The sequence below is a fragment of the Monodelphis domestica genome, chromosome 6 (assembly GCF_027887165.1).
Source record: "Monodelphis domestica isolate mMonDom1 chromosome 6, mMonDom1.pri, whole genome shotgun sequence".
NCBI classification, from domain to species: Eukaryota; Metazoa; Chordata; class Mammalia; order Didelphimorphia; family Didelphidae; genus Monodelphis; species Monodelphis domestica.
In genome coordinates this window covers 63138753-63156441 of record NC_077232.1, presented here as the reverse complement: position 1 = coordinate 63156441, position 17689 = coordinate 63138753, and the positions used below count along the sequence as shown (strand labels likewise).

The 17689-nt window shown below is 42.8% G+C and overlaps 1 protein-coding gene across 3 annotated transcripts in view; it reads right to left on the bottom strand.

Annotated features, from left to right (window-relative positions):
• The window catches only part of DENND5A (DENN domain containing 5A), a 100742-nt gene extending 83519 nt beyond the window's left edge, over positions 1 to 17223 (bottom strand). For 2 of the 3 annotated variants that reach the window (XM_001379248.4, XM_007497077.3), the window contains exon 1: positions 16694 to 17223. In XM_001379248.4, coding sequence (XP_001379285.1) covers positions 16694 to 16814 — 121 coding nt within the window. In that variant the 5' untranslated portion in view covers positions 16815 to 17223. Of the gene's footprint in view, positions 1 to 5141; positions 5173 to 16693 lie in introns of those variants that run through there. The other variant, XM_056802105.1, reaches the window with a different exon arrangement.
• Positions 17224 to 17689: the final 466 nt, after the last annotated feature.

The following is a 17689-nucleotide window of genomic DNA, read 5'->3' as shown; positions in this document are numbered from 1 at the left end:
GGTCTACCTTGGGAGCAGCGGGACACCGGGCTCGGAGCATCCAGCTTGGACAGTGGGGAGGAAGCCAGGGAGAAACAGGCTGAGGCTGGGTCCCTCCATCAGGCTCCAGTCTCACCCTTGCCTCAGGCAGATCCAGACCAATCCAGTTGAACTAATCCCATCAGAACTCCTCAGAGTTGAGGGAGGCTGGCAAAGGCACTTGCCGACAGCAGAGAAGCAGCTGGAGAGAACTGGAGAGAGCCTGTGCGGCCCAGCCTTCCAGGAGTCTTCAGAGCCTCAGTGCTTCATACCACATACAGCCCAACTCAATTGAACTCAATCCAATCAAAAGCCTCCAGAGGACAGGGAAGCTAACATTCCTCCCCTAGAGACTGTACCAAGGGATCTGACAAAGCTCCAAGAGGGGAGACTGACAGCCCCAAAACCAAAACAAAATGAGAGGAGCAAGAGCACAGCCAAATACAGGGAGCAAAGAAGGGGTAAACTCGAGCAAACAACAGAAAAAGAAGAAAGAAATTACAATAGACAGCTTCTGCACAGGTAATGAGCAAAGAGCAAATGAAACAGAGGGGGAGGACCCAGCAAAGGAAAAATCAAGAATCCCAGCGAATTGGATACAGGCTTTGGAAGAACTCAAAATGCAATTCAAAACACAATTAAGAGAGGCTGAAGACAATTGGGAAAAGAACTTAAAAATTAAGATAAGTCATCTGGAAACAGAAAATAGTGTCTTGAAAGCCAAAATCAACTAGCTGGAAAATGAGGCAAAGGAGATGAAAGATGAGGCAAAGGAGATGAAAGATGAGGTGAAGAAGATGAAAGATGACCTCCAAAGAAAATCCGACCAAAAGGAAAAGGACGACCAAAAAACTAAGGATGAAATCCAGTCTTTAAGAACCAGAATACAACTTGAATCGAGCGACCTCACAAGGCAGCAAGACACTATAAAACAAAACCAAAAGAATGAAAAAATTGAGGAAAATATGAAGCATCTCATTCACAACAGAGGATTTAGAAAATCGTTCAAGGAGAGACAATTTAAGAATTATTGGCCTACCAGAAGACCATGACAAAAGAAAAAGCCTGGACATTATATTACAGGAAATTATTAAAGAAAACTGCCCCAAAATCCTTGAACAAGAGGGAAAAGTAGAGATTGATAGAATCCACAGATCACCTCCTGTACCACCCAGGAATGTTATAGCCAAATTCAAGAACTATCAGACCAAAGAAAAGATATTACAAGTTGCCAAGAAGAAGTCATTCTGATACCAAGGAACCACAGTGAGGATCTCAGGATCTGGCTGCATCCACACTGAAAAAAAGAAAGGCATGGAATACGATATTCCGGAAAGCAAGGTAACTAGGTCTACAACCAAGAATCAACTACCCAGCAAAACTGACTATATTCTTACAGAGGAAAGTATGGTCATTCAACAAAATAGAAGAATTTCAAGAATTTGTAAAGAAAAGACCAGACCTGAACAGAAAATTTGATGTACAAGCACAGAACTCAAGAGAATCATCAAAAGCTAATTAAAAAAGAGGGGAAAAAAGAAAAACAAAAAAAAATTTTAAGAGACTCAATAAGTTAAAATGATAGGTATCCCTATAAGAAAAGAGGTCATTGGTAACTCTTAAAAACTGTTATTAGCTGGGCAGCAAAAAGAAGTATACTTAGAGGGAATAGCAACAAACTGTATAGGATGAAAGGACAAAACATAAATAGGTATATAGATATATGCATGCAAAAATACATACGCATGAGTATGCATATATATATATATAACTAGAGCTTAAAATAGGTTAATATTAAAAGAAATGGGAAAAGAAACAAATGGGGTAAATTTATATATCATAAAGAAGCTCATGGTGGGAGGGGGGAGAACATCAATACACTGGAAGGGTAAAGAGGTCAGAGACAGGAAATACTCAACTTTTACATGCTTTGAAAGTGACTCAAAGAGGGAAAAACAATCCAATCCATTGGGGGCAGAGAATAGATTTTCACCCTATAGGGGAGTAGAAGGGTAACAAATGGTCTGGTGGGGAGGGAAGCAGTACAAGAGAGGGAGGGAGTGGGAGGTTAATTTTAGAAAGACTACAGGGAAAATAAGGGGGGGATAAATAGGGAGGGGGTAGAAAGGGAAGTAAAATAAGGGTGGGAACGAGGGGGACTGTTCAAAGGATCCTTTATTTCCTTCAAAATTCAGCTTGACTGCCACTTTGTACATAAAAAGCTTTTCCTGATCCCCTTAGCTACTAATTCCCTCCTACATGAAATTTTATTGTATTTATTTTTTATTTTAATTTTACTTTTTAAAAATAGTTTTCCATGAGGGGATGCCCTTCAATTGGGAAATGGCTGAACAAATTGTGGTATATGTTGGTGATGGAATACTATTGTGCTCAAAGGAATAATAAAGTGGAGGAACTCCATGTGAACTGGAACGACCTCCAGGAATTGATGCAGAATGAAAGGAGCAGAACCAGGAGAACATTGTACACAGAGACTGATACACTGAGGCACAATCAAATGTAATGGACCTCTCTACTAGCAGCAATGAAATGATACAGGACAATTCTAAAGGACTTATGAGAAAGAATGCTATCCACATTCAGAGGAAGAGCTGTGGGAGTAGAAACACAGAAGAAAAACAACTGCTTGATTACATGGGGTGAGGGGATATGATTGGGGATATAGACTCTAAATGGACATCCTAGTGCAAACATCAACAACATGGAAAAAGGTTCTGATCAAGGACACAAGTAAAACCCAATGAAATTGCACATTGGCTGCAAGAAGGGTGAGTGGAGGGGGAAGGGAAATAATGTGATTATTGTAACCAAGGAATAATGTTCTAAATTAACTAAATAAATAAATTTAAAAAATTAAAATAAAAAAAGTTTTCCATGTTTCCATGATTAATTTTCTTTCCCTCCCCTCTTCTTTCCCCCTCCCAGAGCCGACAAGCCCACTGGGTTGTGCAAATGTTATCATTTGTGTATTTATTTTTAATATACTTCTTATGTGCTCCCCCAGAGAATATGTTTCTTGAGGGCAAGGCCAAAGGAAAAAAATTACAACACTGTAATGTTAAACAGTTTTGAACTATGCCCAAAGGGCTATTTACCAATTGACCCAGGAATACTACCACTAGGTCTGTACTCCAAAGAAATCAAAGAAAAAGGGAAAGGACCCATATATACAAAAATGTTCCTAGCAACCTTTTTTTGTAGTGGCAAAGAACTAGAAACTAAGGGGATGTCTATCAATTGGGGAATGGCTGAACATGAAATGATAGATTAATGTGATGGAATACTGTTGTGATAAGAAGTGAAGAGGGGAATAGTTTCAGAAAAACCTGGGAAGACTTATATGAACTAATTCAAAGTAAAGTATGTAGAACCAAGAGAGCAATGTGCACAGTAACAGCAATATTGTATGATGATCGACTGTGAATGATTTAGCTGTTCTAATAAATAATCAGTTCCAAAGGATGAAAAATGATGAAAAATGCTATCTATCTCCAGAGAGAACTGATGAGTACAGACTGAAGCACATTTTTTCATCTTTTTTTTTTACCTTTCATCTTAGAATCAATAAGAATACTGATTCTAAAGCAGAGGAGTGGTAAGGACTAGGCAATGGGGATGAAGTGAATTGCCCAGGATCACACAGCTAGGCAGTATCTGGGGTCAAATTTGAACCCAGGACCTTCATCTCTGAGCCTGGTTCTCAACCCACTGAATCACCTAGCTTTCCCCTTCCTTTATTTTTCTTGCATTTTCTTTTTCTGGAGCACAACTAATACGTTTTGCATGACTTCATATGCATAATGAGTTATCCTATTTCTTGCCATCTCAAAAGATGGAGGAAGGAAGGAAGGAAAGAAGGGAGAGAAAGAATTTGGAACTGAAAATAAAAATATTTTGTTTTACTGTACTATATGCATATTAGGCACAAGACTGCCAGAAACTATTTTTATTAATTTAACATTTTAAGTCCAAGAATTTCAAGCTCAGAGAAACATACAAATTGACAGTCTGTGCCTTTGGACATCCTTCTAACACAAAACAACTCAAGTAATCTATAAGAACCTTGAATAAAGGAAAAGATCTATTCCATCTAACAGAATAAGGGCTAATCTTTCCCTAAAACTACTCAATTCCTCCTTAGGCCACCTCCCTCAAGGGTACTCTAGGAGTAATCAAAAGGACCCACTCTCTAAGATCAATACTCTAATCCCTTCAAAATGGGGAAAGAGCATCTGGACAGCACTCACTTCTTCAAGGATCATAACTAAACAAGGGGTATTTCTTGTTTTTTCACTGAGTCGTTGCCCTTAATCTATTTTCCTTTAGCTCTGGTTCTTGACCTTTTTGACACACTTTCCTAAAGGTAAAAGTCTGGAAAGGGCTTTAGATAGAATGATGTATATTTCTCAATACTTTCAGTCAAACTAAAAAGGAGGTTTTAAATATGCTTCCAAAGCAGGAATCACTTTTGTCTTTATATCCTCTAGCATCTAGAAGAGTGGCTGGCACATAGTAGGCTCTTAAACATACATACTGATGATTGATTAATGGGCACTCTTGACTCTTTTTAAGGCTGACCTCAAGTGCCCCATCTTCAAGACCTTTATGATTCCCTTAGTTATTAAGTATTTCTTCATAGACACCAAGAGCTCTTAGAGGGCTGAGAGTATCTCATTTTTGTATTTTTATCCCCAACACTTATCCCAGTGCCTGGCACATAACAGGTACTTAATAAGTATATTCTTTTGGGGTTTTTTAAACCTCTACATTCTTTCTTAGAATCAATATCAGTTCAAAGGAAGAATAGCAGTAAGAGCTAAGCAATTGAGGGTAAGTGACATGCTCAGGGTCATACAGCTAGGCAAACCACAAACCAAGATCTTCCTATTTCAGAAGCTGGCACTCTACCACTGTGTGGCTGCCTCTAATACCATATGTCTGTTAATGTTATTGCTACTGCTCCCACCTACCTCAAGGACAGGATTGTTGTGAAAAACAAACAATTTAAAGTTAGAAAAAAGTACTCTGTAAACCCTAAAGGGCTTGGTAAATGCTAGATATCATTATTAGAAACACAAGAAGTGCTGATACTTGCTATCTACCAGGTAAGGAAAGCATCAAGCTTTAGGCTCAGGAGCTGATCAGAGCATTCTATGAGAGCACCTGCAAGGCAAAGAAAGGACAGGACTGATGCTTAACTTTATTTACTCTCTAGACAGATGCAAATGCCTGACACTGTTTGGCCAAGGGCAGAAAAAAAAAATTTTTTTTTAATGTAAAATCTAACATTTAAATTCAAATCTTTTTGGTTAAGAATTTTAACAATTACCAAAAATACCTAAAGATGGCTTTGGTTTAAGATACAATAAGCATAAAAACATCCCCCTCCTAGCTCCCATCACCATTTTAAGGAAAGCTCTTTGTAAAACTCTAGTCACTATAAAGCTGAATGCTCTAAATATTATCTTAGAGCAGAGCACTTTAACCTCTGGACTTCTAACCTGTTTAATATTTTAATAACAGGATTTCAATATGAGGGGTTTCTTTTGTAATTCTGTGTATTTTATTTTATGTACTTAAAAACATTGTTTAGAAAAGAGATCCTTATGGGGGCAGCTGGGTAGTTCAGTGGATTGAGAGTCAGACCTAGAGTTGGGAGGTCCTGAGTTTAAATCTGACCTCAGACACTCCCCAGCTATGTGACCCTGGGCAAATCACTTAACCCCCATTGCCTAGCCCTTACCACTCTTCTGTCTTGGAACCAATACACAGTATTGACTCCAAGACGGAATGGATGGGAGGATGGGAGGGAGGGAGGAAGGGAAGGAGGGAGGGAGAGAGGAAGAGGGAGAGAGAGAGGGAGGGAGGGAGAGGGAGAGAGGGAGAGAGAGAGAGAAAGAGAGAGAGAGAGAGAGAGAGGGAGAGGGAGAGGGAGAGAGGGAGAGGGAGAGAGGGAGAGAGAGAGGGAGAGGGAGAGGGAGAGGGAGAGAGGGAGAGAGAGAGGGAGAGGGAGAGGGAGAGGGAGAGAGAGAGAGAGAGAGAGAGAGAGAGAGAGAGAGAGAGAGAGAGAGAGAGAGAGAGAAAGAGAGAGAGAGAGAGAGAGAAAGAAAGAAAGAAAGAAAGAAAGAAAGAAAGAAAGAAAGAAAGAAAGAAAGAAAGAAAGAAAGAAAGAAAGAAAGAAAGAAAGAAAGAAAGAAAGAAAGAAAGAAAGAAAGAAAGAAAGAAAGAAAGAAAGAAAGAAAGAAGGAAGGAAGATCCACAGGCTTCATCTGACTGCTCAAAGGATGAAAACTAAGAGAGTTAAGAATCCCCCTGTTTTAAGAGATTGGAGTTGAGAAAGACTTTAACATTCTTCTACTCTACACCAAGGATACAGAAGAAAGAAACTGGGTTACAGGGAAATGACATGTCAACATCACACAGAACCATGGGGTAAGACCTAATTTCTTCTTTATATGATAGGTTCTTTTAACTTTTTAAGTTTTACAAGTGGTCATTCACTTATTTACTTACCCATCTATACACTCAAATCCTGCCATCTTTCCCTTCCTCTCATGGAAAGTAAAATTCTCCCAGTAAACCAGTTTAAAATTCACTTAACAGTTATATTCATCACAGACAACTAATGATCCATCCTTTATAGCAGGAGCTTCTTCTCCAGTAGTAGGGGGAGAAGGAGGAGGGGGGGGTGGTCCAGAGGAGGAAAACCTTCTAAATTAAGAAATCATTTGGGAACTCGAAAAAAAATTTTTTTAAGTTCTCTCTGCTTAATCTGTAAACAAGTAGGAAGAGTTACCTAAAGAATAACTAAATCACTTAGCTGTACTGTGCATTTATGATAAGTTTCATCATGCTGAATCAGACTGCAATATTGTGGTGTTCATGGGGTTTGTAATTAAAATTGTTAAAAATTTCAGGCTACATATGCTCATTTCATTAAAAATAATTATACAGGAAAGCACGTGGAATGAACACCAGATTCTGGAGTAAGAAAACCTGAGTCTCACTCTCAACTGTTGTTTATAAAATATCTGACCTTGGAAAAGCTGCTTAATGAGTTAGACTAGATGATTTCTGTGTCTCTCCTCCTTCATCTTGAAACTATCATGATGAAATTACAAACAAAATCTGTGTCCACTTTGTGCCCATTTCTGACACAGAAGAATCATATTCAGAAAATGCAAGTACTGGAATTAGCGTTGTCCTACTCAGTGACCTATGCAGCTTTCTAAGGCTATATATAAATGGTAGAAAAGTTGCCAACTACAATGATAGAGAAGCTTTTTTCATCTAAATAAGTTCATCACCACCACCACCCAAAAAAAAGTGAACCTCCTAAACAAACTGATTAGAATAAAGGACTAATCTCATTAATGTCTATTATATCAGAGATCAGATAGGGTTTACTTCTCGTGATTTACTAAACAAGTATTAAGGAGTAGGAGTTGAGTGGAACTAGGTCTAGAGATTTGAGTCTAAGCCAGATCTTCTGTCCTTTATCAGCTGTGTGACTTTGGATGTCCCAATCTCTCTGGGGTTCAATAAACTGAGGAAAAGTCTTTGAGTTACCTACCTCAAAATATTATTGTGTTGATCAAATGAAAGAACCATTTGTGAATGTATATTTTTAACTACAAATCCCTGTACAAATGTAAGTAAATTATTATTCTTGGTCTAATAAAGTGAGCATCCCATTTTCTGATATAGGTGAAAATATATTAGAGAATATCAATAAGGATTTCTCCCTCTGCTCTAAACCTGTGATTTCAGTGATGCTATGGAACTTCCAGAAAGGCAGCTAAACAGCATAAGTGGATAAAGCATCCAGCTTGGAGTCTGGAAAATTCATCTTCAGGAGTTCAAATCTGGCTTCAGATACTTTCTGGCTGGATGACTCTGGACAAATCACTTAATACTGTTTGCCTGAGTTTCCTCATCTATAAAATAAACTAGAGAAGGAAATGGCAAACCACTACAGGTTCTTTGTCAAGAAAGCCCCAAATGGGGTAATCAGATATGACTGAAAGGACTAAACAAAAAAATGGAACTTTCAGGGAGAAAATTCATTTGAACAATGAAGACTGAAATAAATGTAGCCATTTTAAATCTTCATAGTCTGAATCACTGCTGGTTAAGTGCCTTGCCCTTGTGCCTCAGAGTGGACACTTGAACCCAGGTCTTCCAGACATGGAGGCAATTCATTGCATATAGTTTCTCACATCTATATCAAACCTAAAGTAAAACTGACATCGAAGTAGGAAGGATACATATAGAGAGATCAACCAGCCTGGAGATTCAATGCCTTCCAGCCTTTCATCAGGCTATATTCCCAAAGTCTGAAATGTCTACCCTTCCCCTCTAAATTTGTTGAATTCCTCCCCATCTCTACTTCCAGTCCCTCCTCCAGCCAAGACTCTATCTTATCTCTACTCCACCTCCCCCTGCTCTTGCAGCACAGAGCTCTCTACTCATATCATTATCCCATGACTGAGAAGCTGGTACAATTTTTACAGTTTTTTGGGGTGTTTTTTTTTATCATTTCCAACCAGTAGAATAAGGGAAGATTTCAATTCTGAAAACAAAAGTGCCATTTCTTTAAGATAGTTATCCCAGGCTGTTCTTAATAAATCCCTAAGTCTGATCTCCTTAATTACGAAATCTGATGGCATTTTCTCAGTCAGTTTTCATCCTTCGGATCTCTCCAATGCTTCTGACTTTGTTGGCGGGGCCCTCAGCCAGCATGCTCCTTGCCCCTGATCTTTCCTGGTTCTCCTTTCTGTCTGACTGCTCCTTCTAAGTAGGCTTTACTGGTTCATTCCTCCGGTCTCACTTTAGCCAGGCCAATGAAAATGGCCTAGGTCAAGAAATAGAGCATCTTGTGGGAGGAATGCAGCAAGGAGACCAGGGTTGCTGATCATAAAGTTGGAGGGGAGTGGTAGATAATAATAATATATAATAATAATGTAATCAAAATCAAAATAATAGCTAATATTTATTAAACACCTACTATGTTGCAGGCATTGTGCTTAGTGCTTGACAGTTACTATCTCATTTAATCCTCATACAACTACAGGAAGGTAGGTGCTATTGTTACCCCCTTTTTATAGATAAGGTTTAAGAAAAATGGGAAGGTAGAATGGGGCCAAGTTGTAAAGGGCTTTGAATGCCAGAGAGAAGATTTTATATGTGATCCTGGGGGTGACAGAAAGCCACTGGCATTTATGGACTAGGGGGGTGGAAACAGCTGAGTAGAAGATGGGCCAGAGTAGGAAGAGCCTTGTAGTAGGCAGACCAACCATCAGCTAATTGCAAAAGTCCAAGCATGAGGAGATAAGAGTCTGCAAAAGGGTGATGGCAGTGTCAGAAGACAAGGAGGCATATGAGAGATGTTAGGAAAGTAAAGTTTATTTTATTTATTATTTAAATAAAAATCAATTTATTCATTTATTTAGAAGCTCCAAATCACCACAAACAAACCTATCATGCTTCAAACATAGAAAAGCTTGTTGTCACAGAGGAAAAATACATTTGTAACATAACTGGGCAATTACTCACTGTTTAAGGTGTCATTAAAGAATTTTAACAACAACCCCTTGGGAATCCCTGTCTTATAGCAATCTCAAACTCAATATGTCCAACACAAAATGCAGTATCTCTCCTCCCTACACCAAAATTACCTGTTTGTACTGAAGGTTTTACCATCAAAGTCATTCTCAACTCTTCCCTGTCCCTCACCCCACAACAGCTTATCATTTACAAAGTCTTGTACATTCTGCCTCTATGACATCTCTTGCTTCTGTCCCTGTCTCTCAATTCAGGTGCCCACCGTGGTTCAAGCACTCAGCACCTCTCACTTGTCTCCAGGCTCTCCTGTCTCCAATCCATCCTTTGCAAAAGTGCCAAAATAAGCTTCCTAATATCTGCATCTAACCATGTCACTCCTTTTCTTGTCAAGATCTGGTGGCTTCTCATTGCCTATGGGAAAAATTACAAACTCCACAGCTTCCCATTTAAAGTCTGGCTCCATCCAGCCTCCCTTTCCAGATCCATTACTCCCCTTCCCTCACTCTTTATTCCAGTCACTCTCCTATTTGCTGATCCAGAATTTGCCTCTACCTATACCTAGAATTCAGTCCCCTATTTGTTTGTGACTCATAGTTTCTTCTCAAGATTATATCAGTTGTCTTCTCTCCCTAGTTATTAACTGCCCTCCCTTGTTACATGATGATGTACAAAATCTTTATTTTCTTCAGCCAGACATTATATATTAAATACATATTATACATAATACATATATTACATATATGTATTATATATATATATATATATACAGGTCCATTAAATTTATGAACTTTCTTGGATTTTGGCATACCAAATACTCATAACCTCCAAGCCACATGGAATGAAAAGCTCTCAAAATATAGAGGCCCATGGAAAGAAATCAAAACCATGTGAGAAGAAGAGGAACTTCAAACTATTCCTGTCATCCCATCTGATGTTGGGGTTGTCCCAAAGATACTTTCAGTGAGCTTACACCTCAACACTTTCATTCAGTTACCAAAAAGATGATAATATCTAGCATTTTTATAGGTGCTTTAAAGTTTGCAAAGTGCTTTATCAATATTATTTCAGCACAATATTTGATACTCACAGCAACCCTTCCAGGTAGGTGCTGTTATCCCCATTTTTCAGATGAAGAAATTGAGGCAAAGGTTGTGACTTGCCCAGGGTCACCTAGCTAGTAAATATCTGATGCTGGATTTGAACTTGGTGTTCTTGACTCCCATGTTAGGAGTTCTTTTTATTGTGCCACTTAGCTGCCTCTTTAAAAACAAAAATAAATAATAATACTTGAGACCCTTGAAGAAGAGTCTGCCAAACATTAAACAAAAGAGCAATCTGACAGTGATTTGCCCCAAACTATCAAAACTAACAAGAACAATCATCATGTTTATACTTGTCTACTTAAATAGTCTTAATTCCTCAACAGAATGTAAACCCTTTTTGGTACACCCCCCCCCTTTGTGTCCTTTAGTTAAATACTAAACTGTAAATATCACTTTAGGGGGAAAAGGGGGACCATCTTCCTATTTAGTGATTGCAACCTCCATCTTGGCATCTAGGATGTATGACCTGGCTTAATATGCCCTAAATGGGGCAGCATGATGTATCAGAAAGAATCTGGGCTCTGGAGACAGAGTTCAAATTCCAGGACTCATGTACAACACTATAATTAAACATTACCTTAGACAAGTCACTGAACCTTCCCTACCTGTACCTACCTCAAAGGCAGCTGTGAAGGCACTATATAAAGGTATTGCTCCAGCCAAAGTCAGGAATGGGCACATTATAGGTGAATATACGACATTTTCAAAAGGCAACTATATAGAACAGAGGATAACTGCTCTACTTCTCTTTTGAATGACCCAGGAAATGAGTTTCAGAAATAAATCTGCAAGGTTCTATCATGCCCTGGTCCCTTTTCCCTTCTTTCACATTCAGTATGAATACAAATGATCTAATCTAGGACATCTTACTTTTGTCTTCCCCATATAGATCAGATCAGTTAAACTTCCCTTCTGTTCTGGTTGAGGTTTTGTCTACATTTGCTCCCTTAGAATTGAGAAGCCTATAACCAGAGGCAACATGCTACAGTGGTAAGAGCACTCTGGGGGGTTAGAGGATCTGGGTTCAAATCCCAGGTGTTTACTGCCTGGGTTAACTTGGGCTTACCTCTGAGTCTCACCTTCCTTATACATAAAACAGGGATAATAATGCTTTGCACTTCTGGAAACCCTGAAATGCTACCCAAATGGCACTGTCCTGCTGACAGAGGCTTCTATGGCCCCTTGTCCCCACTCTCATCCACCAAGATGACAGAAGGTTTTGATTTGAAGGGAAACAAAATTTCTTGGAAGACAGTGAGACTTGGCATGTTTTCCCAACCTGAACTAGAAACCTGAGCTCAGAAAAGTATGTTGCCTTAGAGCCTGCTATTGTCACAGCATGAACCGAACTAGCAATTCCCTCATCCCCCATGCTCATCAGCTCACTGCAAAGCTGCAATCACTGCTGGGGGTGTATAAGAGGATGGGGGAGAGCGGAGGCAAGGGGTGTGAAGGAGGAAATTCAGCAGACATGGAGAAGAGAAGAGAATGGAAAATGTTACTTCCTACTTCTCTGGGCCTTCTTATATCAAAGAAAGAGGAGGGGAAGGGAAGGGATTAGATAGATGAGAGGCAGGGAGTGTGGAAAAAACAGCAGACTTGGAGGGAGACGTGCACTGAAATCCTAGCTCTGCTGCTTACAAGCTAAGTGACTTCAGATATATCACTTGACTTCCACTAGGTCTCAGTTTCCTCAACTGCATAATGGGGATAATAATATATACACTACCAATCATTTGGGCATTTGTGAGGAAAATAGTTCCTAAATAACTGCTATAGCAGGAACTTTTAACTTAAGGTTTGTGGATTTTAAAAAATATTATGAAAACTGTATTTCAATAAAATTGGTTTCCTCTGTAATCCTCTGTATTTTATTTGTTCATTTTAAAACATGATTCTCATTTCCCAGACTGTAAAAGCGGGGTCCAGGTCACACAAAAAGCGTTTAAGATCTCCCAAACTAAAGAAACAGGAGCTATGATTACACTGGCTCCAAATTGGAAGCTCAGTTGCTGCAAACTCTAGGCCTAGTGTTGCAAGGGGACAGGAATACTGAAGGCTGATCACAGAGCGTGCCTCCGTGCTTCCCTCCCTCCCTCCCTCCTCTCTCCACAGGCAGAAAAGCAAGCCCCAGCCTCCTCCAACCCTCCATTCCCCCTTTAAGAAACCATCAACATAATGCTGCTAAGGGGCAAGACTATGGCAAGGATGCTACCTGGGGCCCAGAACCGCATTTACTCAGTGAGAACACAGTCTCCCAGGGACCTCTCCAGAGGTACGGGAACAATTCGTGATTTCCTGTAGTTTCCGTTACTATGACATCATCCTTTTCAGAGAGAAGCAGACCTGCAAGAAGCCCATGGACGCCCTGGGACTGAAAGTCAGCTGAACAGGCACAAGGCTGGCTAGGTTTTGCTTTGTTTTATGCTAGGATTCCCCAAGCTTTCTCCCACCCCCCTTGGGGATACCAGGGTCCCCTACCAACCGACAGGAGAGCAGAGCCTTCAATCAATGCCTGTGTGAATACAAAGACTGCAGGCTGGACAAACGGTCTCTGCTTTCCTGCTGCTGCCACCGCATTTAAAAATCCTCCAGCAACACGGGGAAACTACCCTTCTCTGGACAATTTCTGCAACTCCTTCCCTCCTTCATTCACCCCTGCTGCTTAATTATGAGGGAAACCTTTTAAAACTCGATGAGAAGCCAGTTCCTGTGGCAAGCAGCAGACAATTCACAAACCAACAGCAACTTTATTGTCTGACTGTTCAGATACCATCAAAAGGACAAAAAAGAATCCTTGGTCCTCTCCAAGAATGCCCTTAAAGGGATTAGAGGATTTTGCCTAATACTTCATGGCAGGATGTTATGAGAACATGTTTGCAATCTGCCAGACCATTCTAAGGTCAGATCAGGCCCAATTAGAGTAAGCTGGTATCTTGGATAGAGTCAGAGGAGTTGGATTCAAATCCTACTGTGTGCATGGCCTTGGGCAAGTCATTTAATATCTCTGACACTCAGTTTCCTCATTTGTAAAATTATGAGATTGGGCTGTGGTCTCTAAGGTCCCTTCTAGTTCCAGATCTGCCACCTTTTGAGGGATTTGGACTAAATCGGGTTAGAAACAGAATGAGAGCTAGGTGGCACAGTGGGAAAATCTATATTAAAATCCAGCCTCAGACACTGTCACTTAATTGTTGTTTAACTGGAGTTCTCCATCTGGAAAATGGGGAGCACCTACCTCCCAGGGTAGGAGACTTTGATAAGGATCAAATGAAATAATATTGAAAAGCATTTTGCAAACTTTAAAGGGCTATATAAAATGGCAGCTAGTCTTCTCATTAGTTATTATAGGTTAAGAAACCCTAGGCTAGATTCTCCAAAGAGTCATCTCTAAATCCTAGGAGCTGATGATTCAGGATTCTAGCCCTGGCTCTGCCACTAACTGAGCTTGGGGACCACAAGCAGCAGGTACCAGTTCCTTTCTGCATCTCAGTGTTTTCTCCTTTTTAAATGAAGGGATTAGGTTAGATCATCTTAAATTCCTTCTTAAGGTCCTTCCCAAGACTTATGTTCTAGAAAGTCCAACACTCTCATACATATTAAATGTCTGAATCTAAAAATGAAACATTAACATCTGTATTATCAATATCTAACGGCCAAGTATATGTGGGAGGGAGGGGTTACTAAGTACTTAGTCCAAGGCCCTATATACTAAGTATCACTTGGCACAGGAAGTCTCCAATTAAGGGCCTTCTCTCACCCTCTACTTCAAACGAAATTGATAACATTGTCTTCCCAATCTTTTCAAGGTTGAAATCTAGGTTTTAGTTTGTGGTGGCTTTCTAAAAAAGACTCAAGTGCTTTACTTCTTGGAATATTCATCTATATCTTTTCAAAGGGCATGCAGTCACTGGATTTTTTTCTTATGACTAATAAGAAAACTGTCTTGTCATCACCAAAGGCATGCAAATTTAGTCACTAGGATGAATGAACCATGAATGCTGTGATACAATTTCACTTTAGATCGAGGGCATCTACTGGAGGGCATCTGCTGTAAAATAGGGGCAGAAGTTTCCTGTCAAATAGCTAGAATGTCAAAACTTAACACAACAAACCATCAGCTGGCAGGGCTGAGGAAACCAAGCAAAATGACACAGCTCAAGCTTCCGGGTTACCAAAGTACAGTATCTAAACCACAAGCCTGGCAAGCTATTTTCTAAACCTGTCCCAGAGTCAGTGAGACAGAGAGAGAAACAGAGAGACAGAGAGAGACAGAGAGGGAGAGACAGAGAGAGGCAGAGAGAGACAGACAGAGAGAGAGACAGAGAGACAGAGAGAGACAGAGAGAGAGAGAGATAGAGACAAAGAGAGAGACAGAGACAGAGACAGAGACAGAGACAGAGACAGAGACAGAGACAGAGACAGAGACAGAGACAGAGACAGAGAGAGAACTAGGTCAGACAGAATTCTGACTGCTTTTCCGCTTCTTCCAGGTAACTCAGTTATATCACTTCCTTCACCCCTTCTCAGAAGGAGGAGGCTCATGGCAGGAAGGAAGGAGGGAATTTGTCCCCCAAATTCCCCAAGAGCTTAGATCCTTTGCCCTTTCACATTCTTAGGGGGAAGGACTCAAATCTGGGGGCCCTGCCCAGGAAAACAGATCAACTACCTCTGTGATCAGATGAAGTAACCACAGTAACCTCAGGGAGAGTCACAGGCTGGCCAGGACAGGGCCTCACCCACAGGGGCTCATTAGCTGGGGATCTAAGTTAAAACGAATGGCCTCACACCCTGGGGGCCCTGGGGAAGGCTAAGAACCAGAGTGCAGACCTCTTTAGGGAGGAGTCCTCCAAAACATAACTCTTAAGTTTTGGAGTAACTTGGGCTGGAGTTCCCTTTATTTCACCAGAGTACATCCCTCACCTTAACCCCCACCCCCAAGGATTAAGAGAGTTACACACAAAAAACAATCCAGCAGGAAGAAAAGAAGTAAACCCTTCCCCACACATAACTATGTCCCAAGAGCAGAGTCCCAAAACATTTGGGGCCTGGTCAGTTCTCCTTTCAGTCTCCCACACCAAGCACACCCCTCATCCACCTGGGGCATCCAGCTGCCCCACAAAGGATGAGGTTAGGAGAAGAGAGATGCTCCTCCTTCTAAAGAGGTATAAGAAGGAAGGGGTAGAGGTTAAAAGGGCTAGGAATCCCTGCAACCTTAGGGGAGCCTGCCCCCCCCCAGCTCCAGAGGGCCTAGAGACTCCACTGGGGTGAACAATAGGAATGTGGCCTTGACCCTTTCCCAGTATGTGGGAGAGAGGTCGGGGTCCCAAGGGTAATTGGTCCGGAAAAGGCACTGTAACAATGCTGCCTCCTTCAGGGTTCCCTTATCAGGGGTTCCCTTCTCCTCATTCATGGGGAGATCCCAGAGAAGACAGGGACTTCAAACAACACAGCCCAGACCAGAGATCCCCACTCTCCACGAAAAAGGGGGGGTACATTCCTGATCTGAGGGACTGAATAACACAACGCAGACCAGGGTCCCCCCACTGTTCATAGGAAAGGGGGTGAACAATGCAGCTTGAACCAGGGTCACCCACTCTGCGTGGGAAAAGGGGGTGAACATTTCTGAAGGGGAGAGATGAACAATGCAGTCTGGACCAGGGTCACCCACTCTCCACGGGAAAAGGGGTGAACATTTTTGAAGGGGGAAGGGAGTGAACAATGCAGACCGAACCAGGATCCCCCAATCCCCCATTCTCCATGGAAAAGGGGGGTAAGAATTCCAGACAAGGGGGGGAGGAAGAACAAAGCAGGTTGTCCGGGGTCCCCCAACCTTGGCTCGCTGTGGGGTGGAAGGGACGCAAATCAGGGAAGAAGGCAAACTTGATCCAGCTGCAAACCCCGCTAGTGCGTCCGTCCCGGAGCTGGGGAGGCCCCCCCCCAGTTGGTTGGCTCGCTCCCCTCAGTTAGTGGGCTCGCTCACTCACCCGACAGCTCGTCCGGCTCTAGTCCAGTTTCGGTGTCCAGCCCGCAGATGACAAAGTAGTCGGCGAAGCGGCTGGGAAGCGAGCCCCCGCCGCCCCCTCCGCCACCGCCGCTGCCGCTCATGGCGCTGAGGCCGGGGGCTGCCGCTGCTGCTGCTGCTGCTGCTGCCGCCGCCGCTGCTGCTGCTGGTGCCCCTCCGCCTCCGCCCCCGCGGCCCCCCACCCCTGCTCAGGCTGCCCCGGGCCCGGGCCCGGCTCGCGCCGCTGCCTCTACTGCCGCTGCCTCCGCTGCCGCCGCCGCCGCTACCGCGGCCCCGGTCCCAGCTCCGGCAGCTGCCCCGGCCCCAGCCCCGGCCCCCGCGGCCGCCGCGGCCAGGACCGCGCGGGGGGAGAGCGCGCCGCCCCGCGCGGCATCCTGGGTTCGGGCAGTCAGTCCGTGCGCTCCCGCCCCGCCCGTCCGGCCCGCGCCGCCGTCGCTGCCGCCGCCACCCGTCACTCGCCGCCCGCCTCCCTTCAGCTGTTTGCCAGGCGTCTGAACTAGCGTGCAAGTAAGAAAGCGAGCGAGAGAAGCGAGCTCCCCCGCCCCGCCTGCGGCCCGCTCCGCGCCTGCGCCACCCGGGGCTGAGGAGGGGGGCCAGGGGATGACGTGATGTTATTCTCCCGACTCCTTCCTCCTTTCCCGCCCCGAACTGACTGCTGCGCTCCTCCTCCTCCTCCTCCTCTTCCCTTCCCCCTTTCCTTCTCCTCCTTTCTCTCTTCTCCCTCATCTCCTCCTCTTCTTCCTTTCCATCCCTCCTCCTCATCATCTCTCCTTTCATTTCTCTTCTTTCATATTCCTCTTCCCCCTTTCCTTTTCCTTCATTCTCCCTTCCCCACTCCTCCCTGTTTCTTCTTCCCTTCTCCCTCTCCTTCGCCTCCTTTCTTCCATTTCCCTCCTCCCTTCTTTCTCCTCCTTCCTTCTCACTTCCCACTGTCCTACATCTTCCCTCCCTCCTCCTT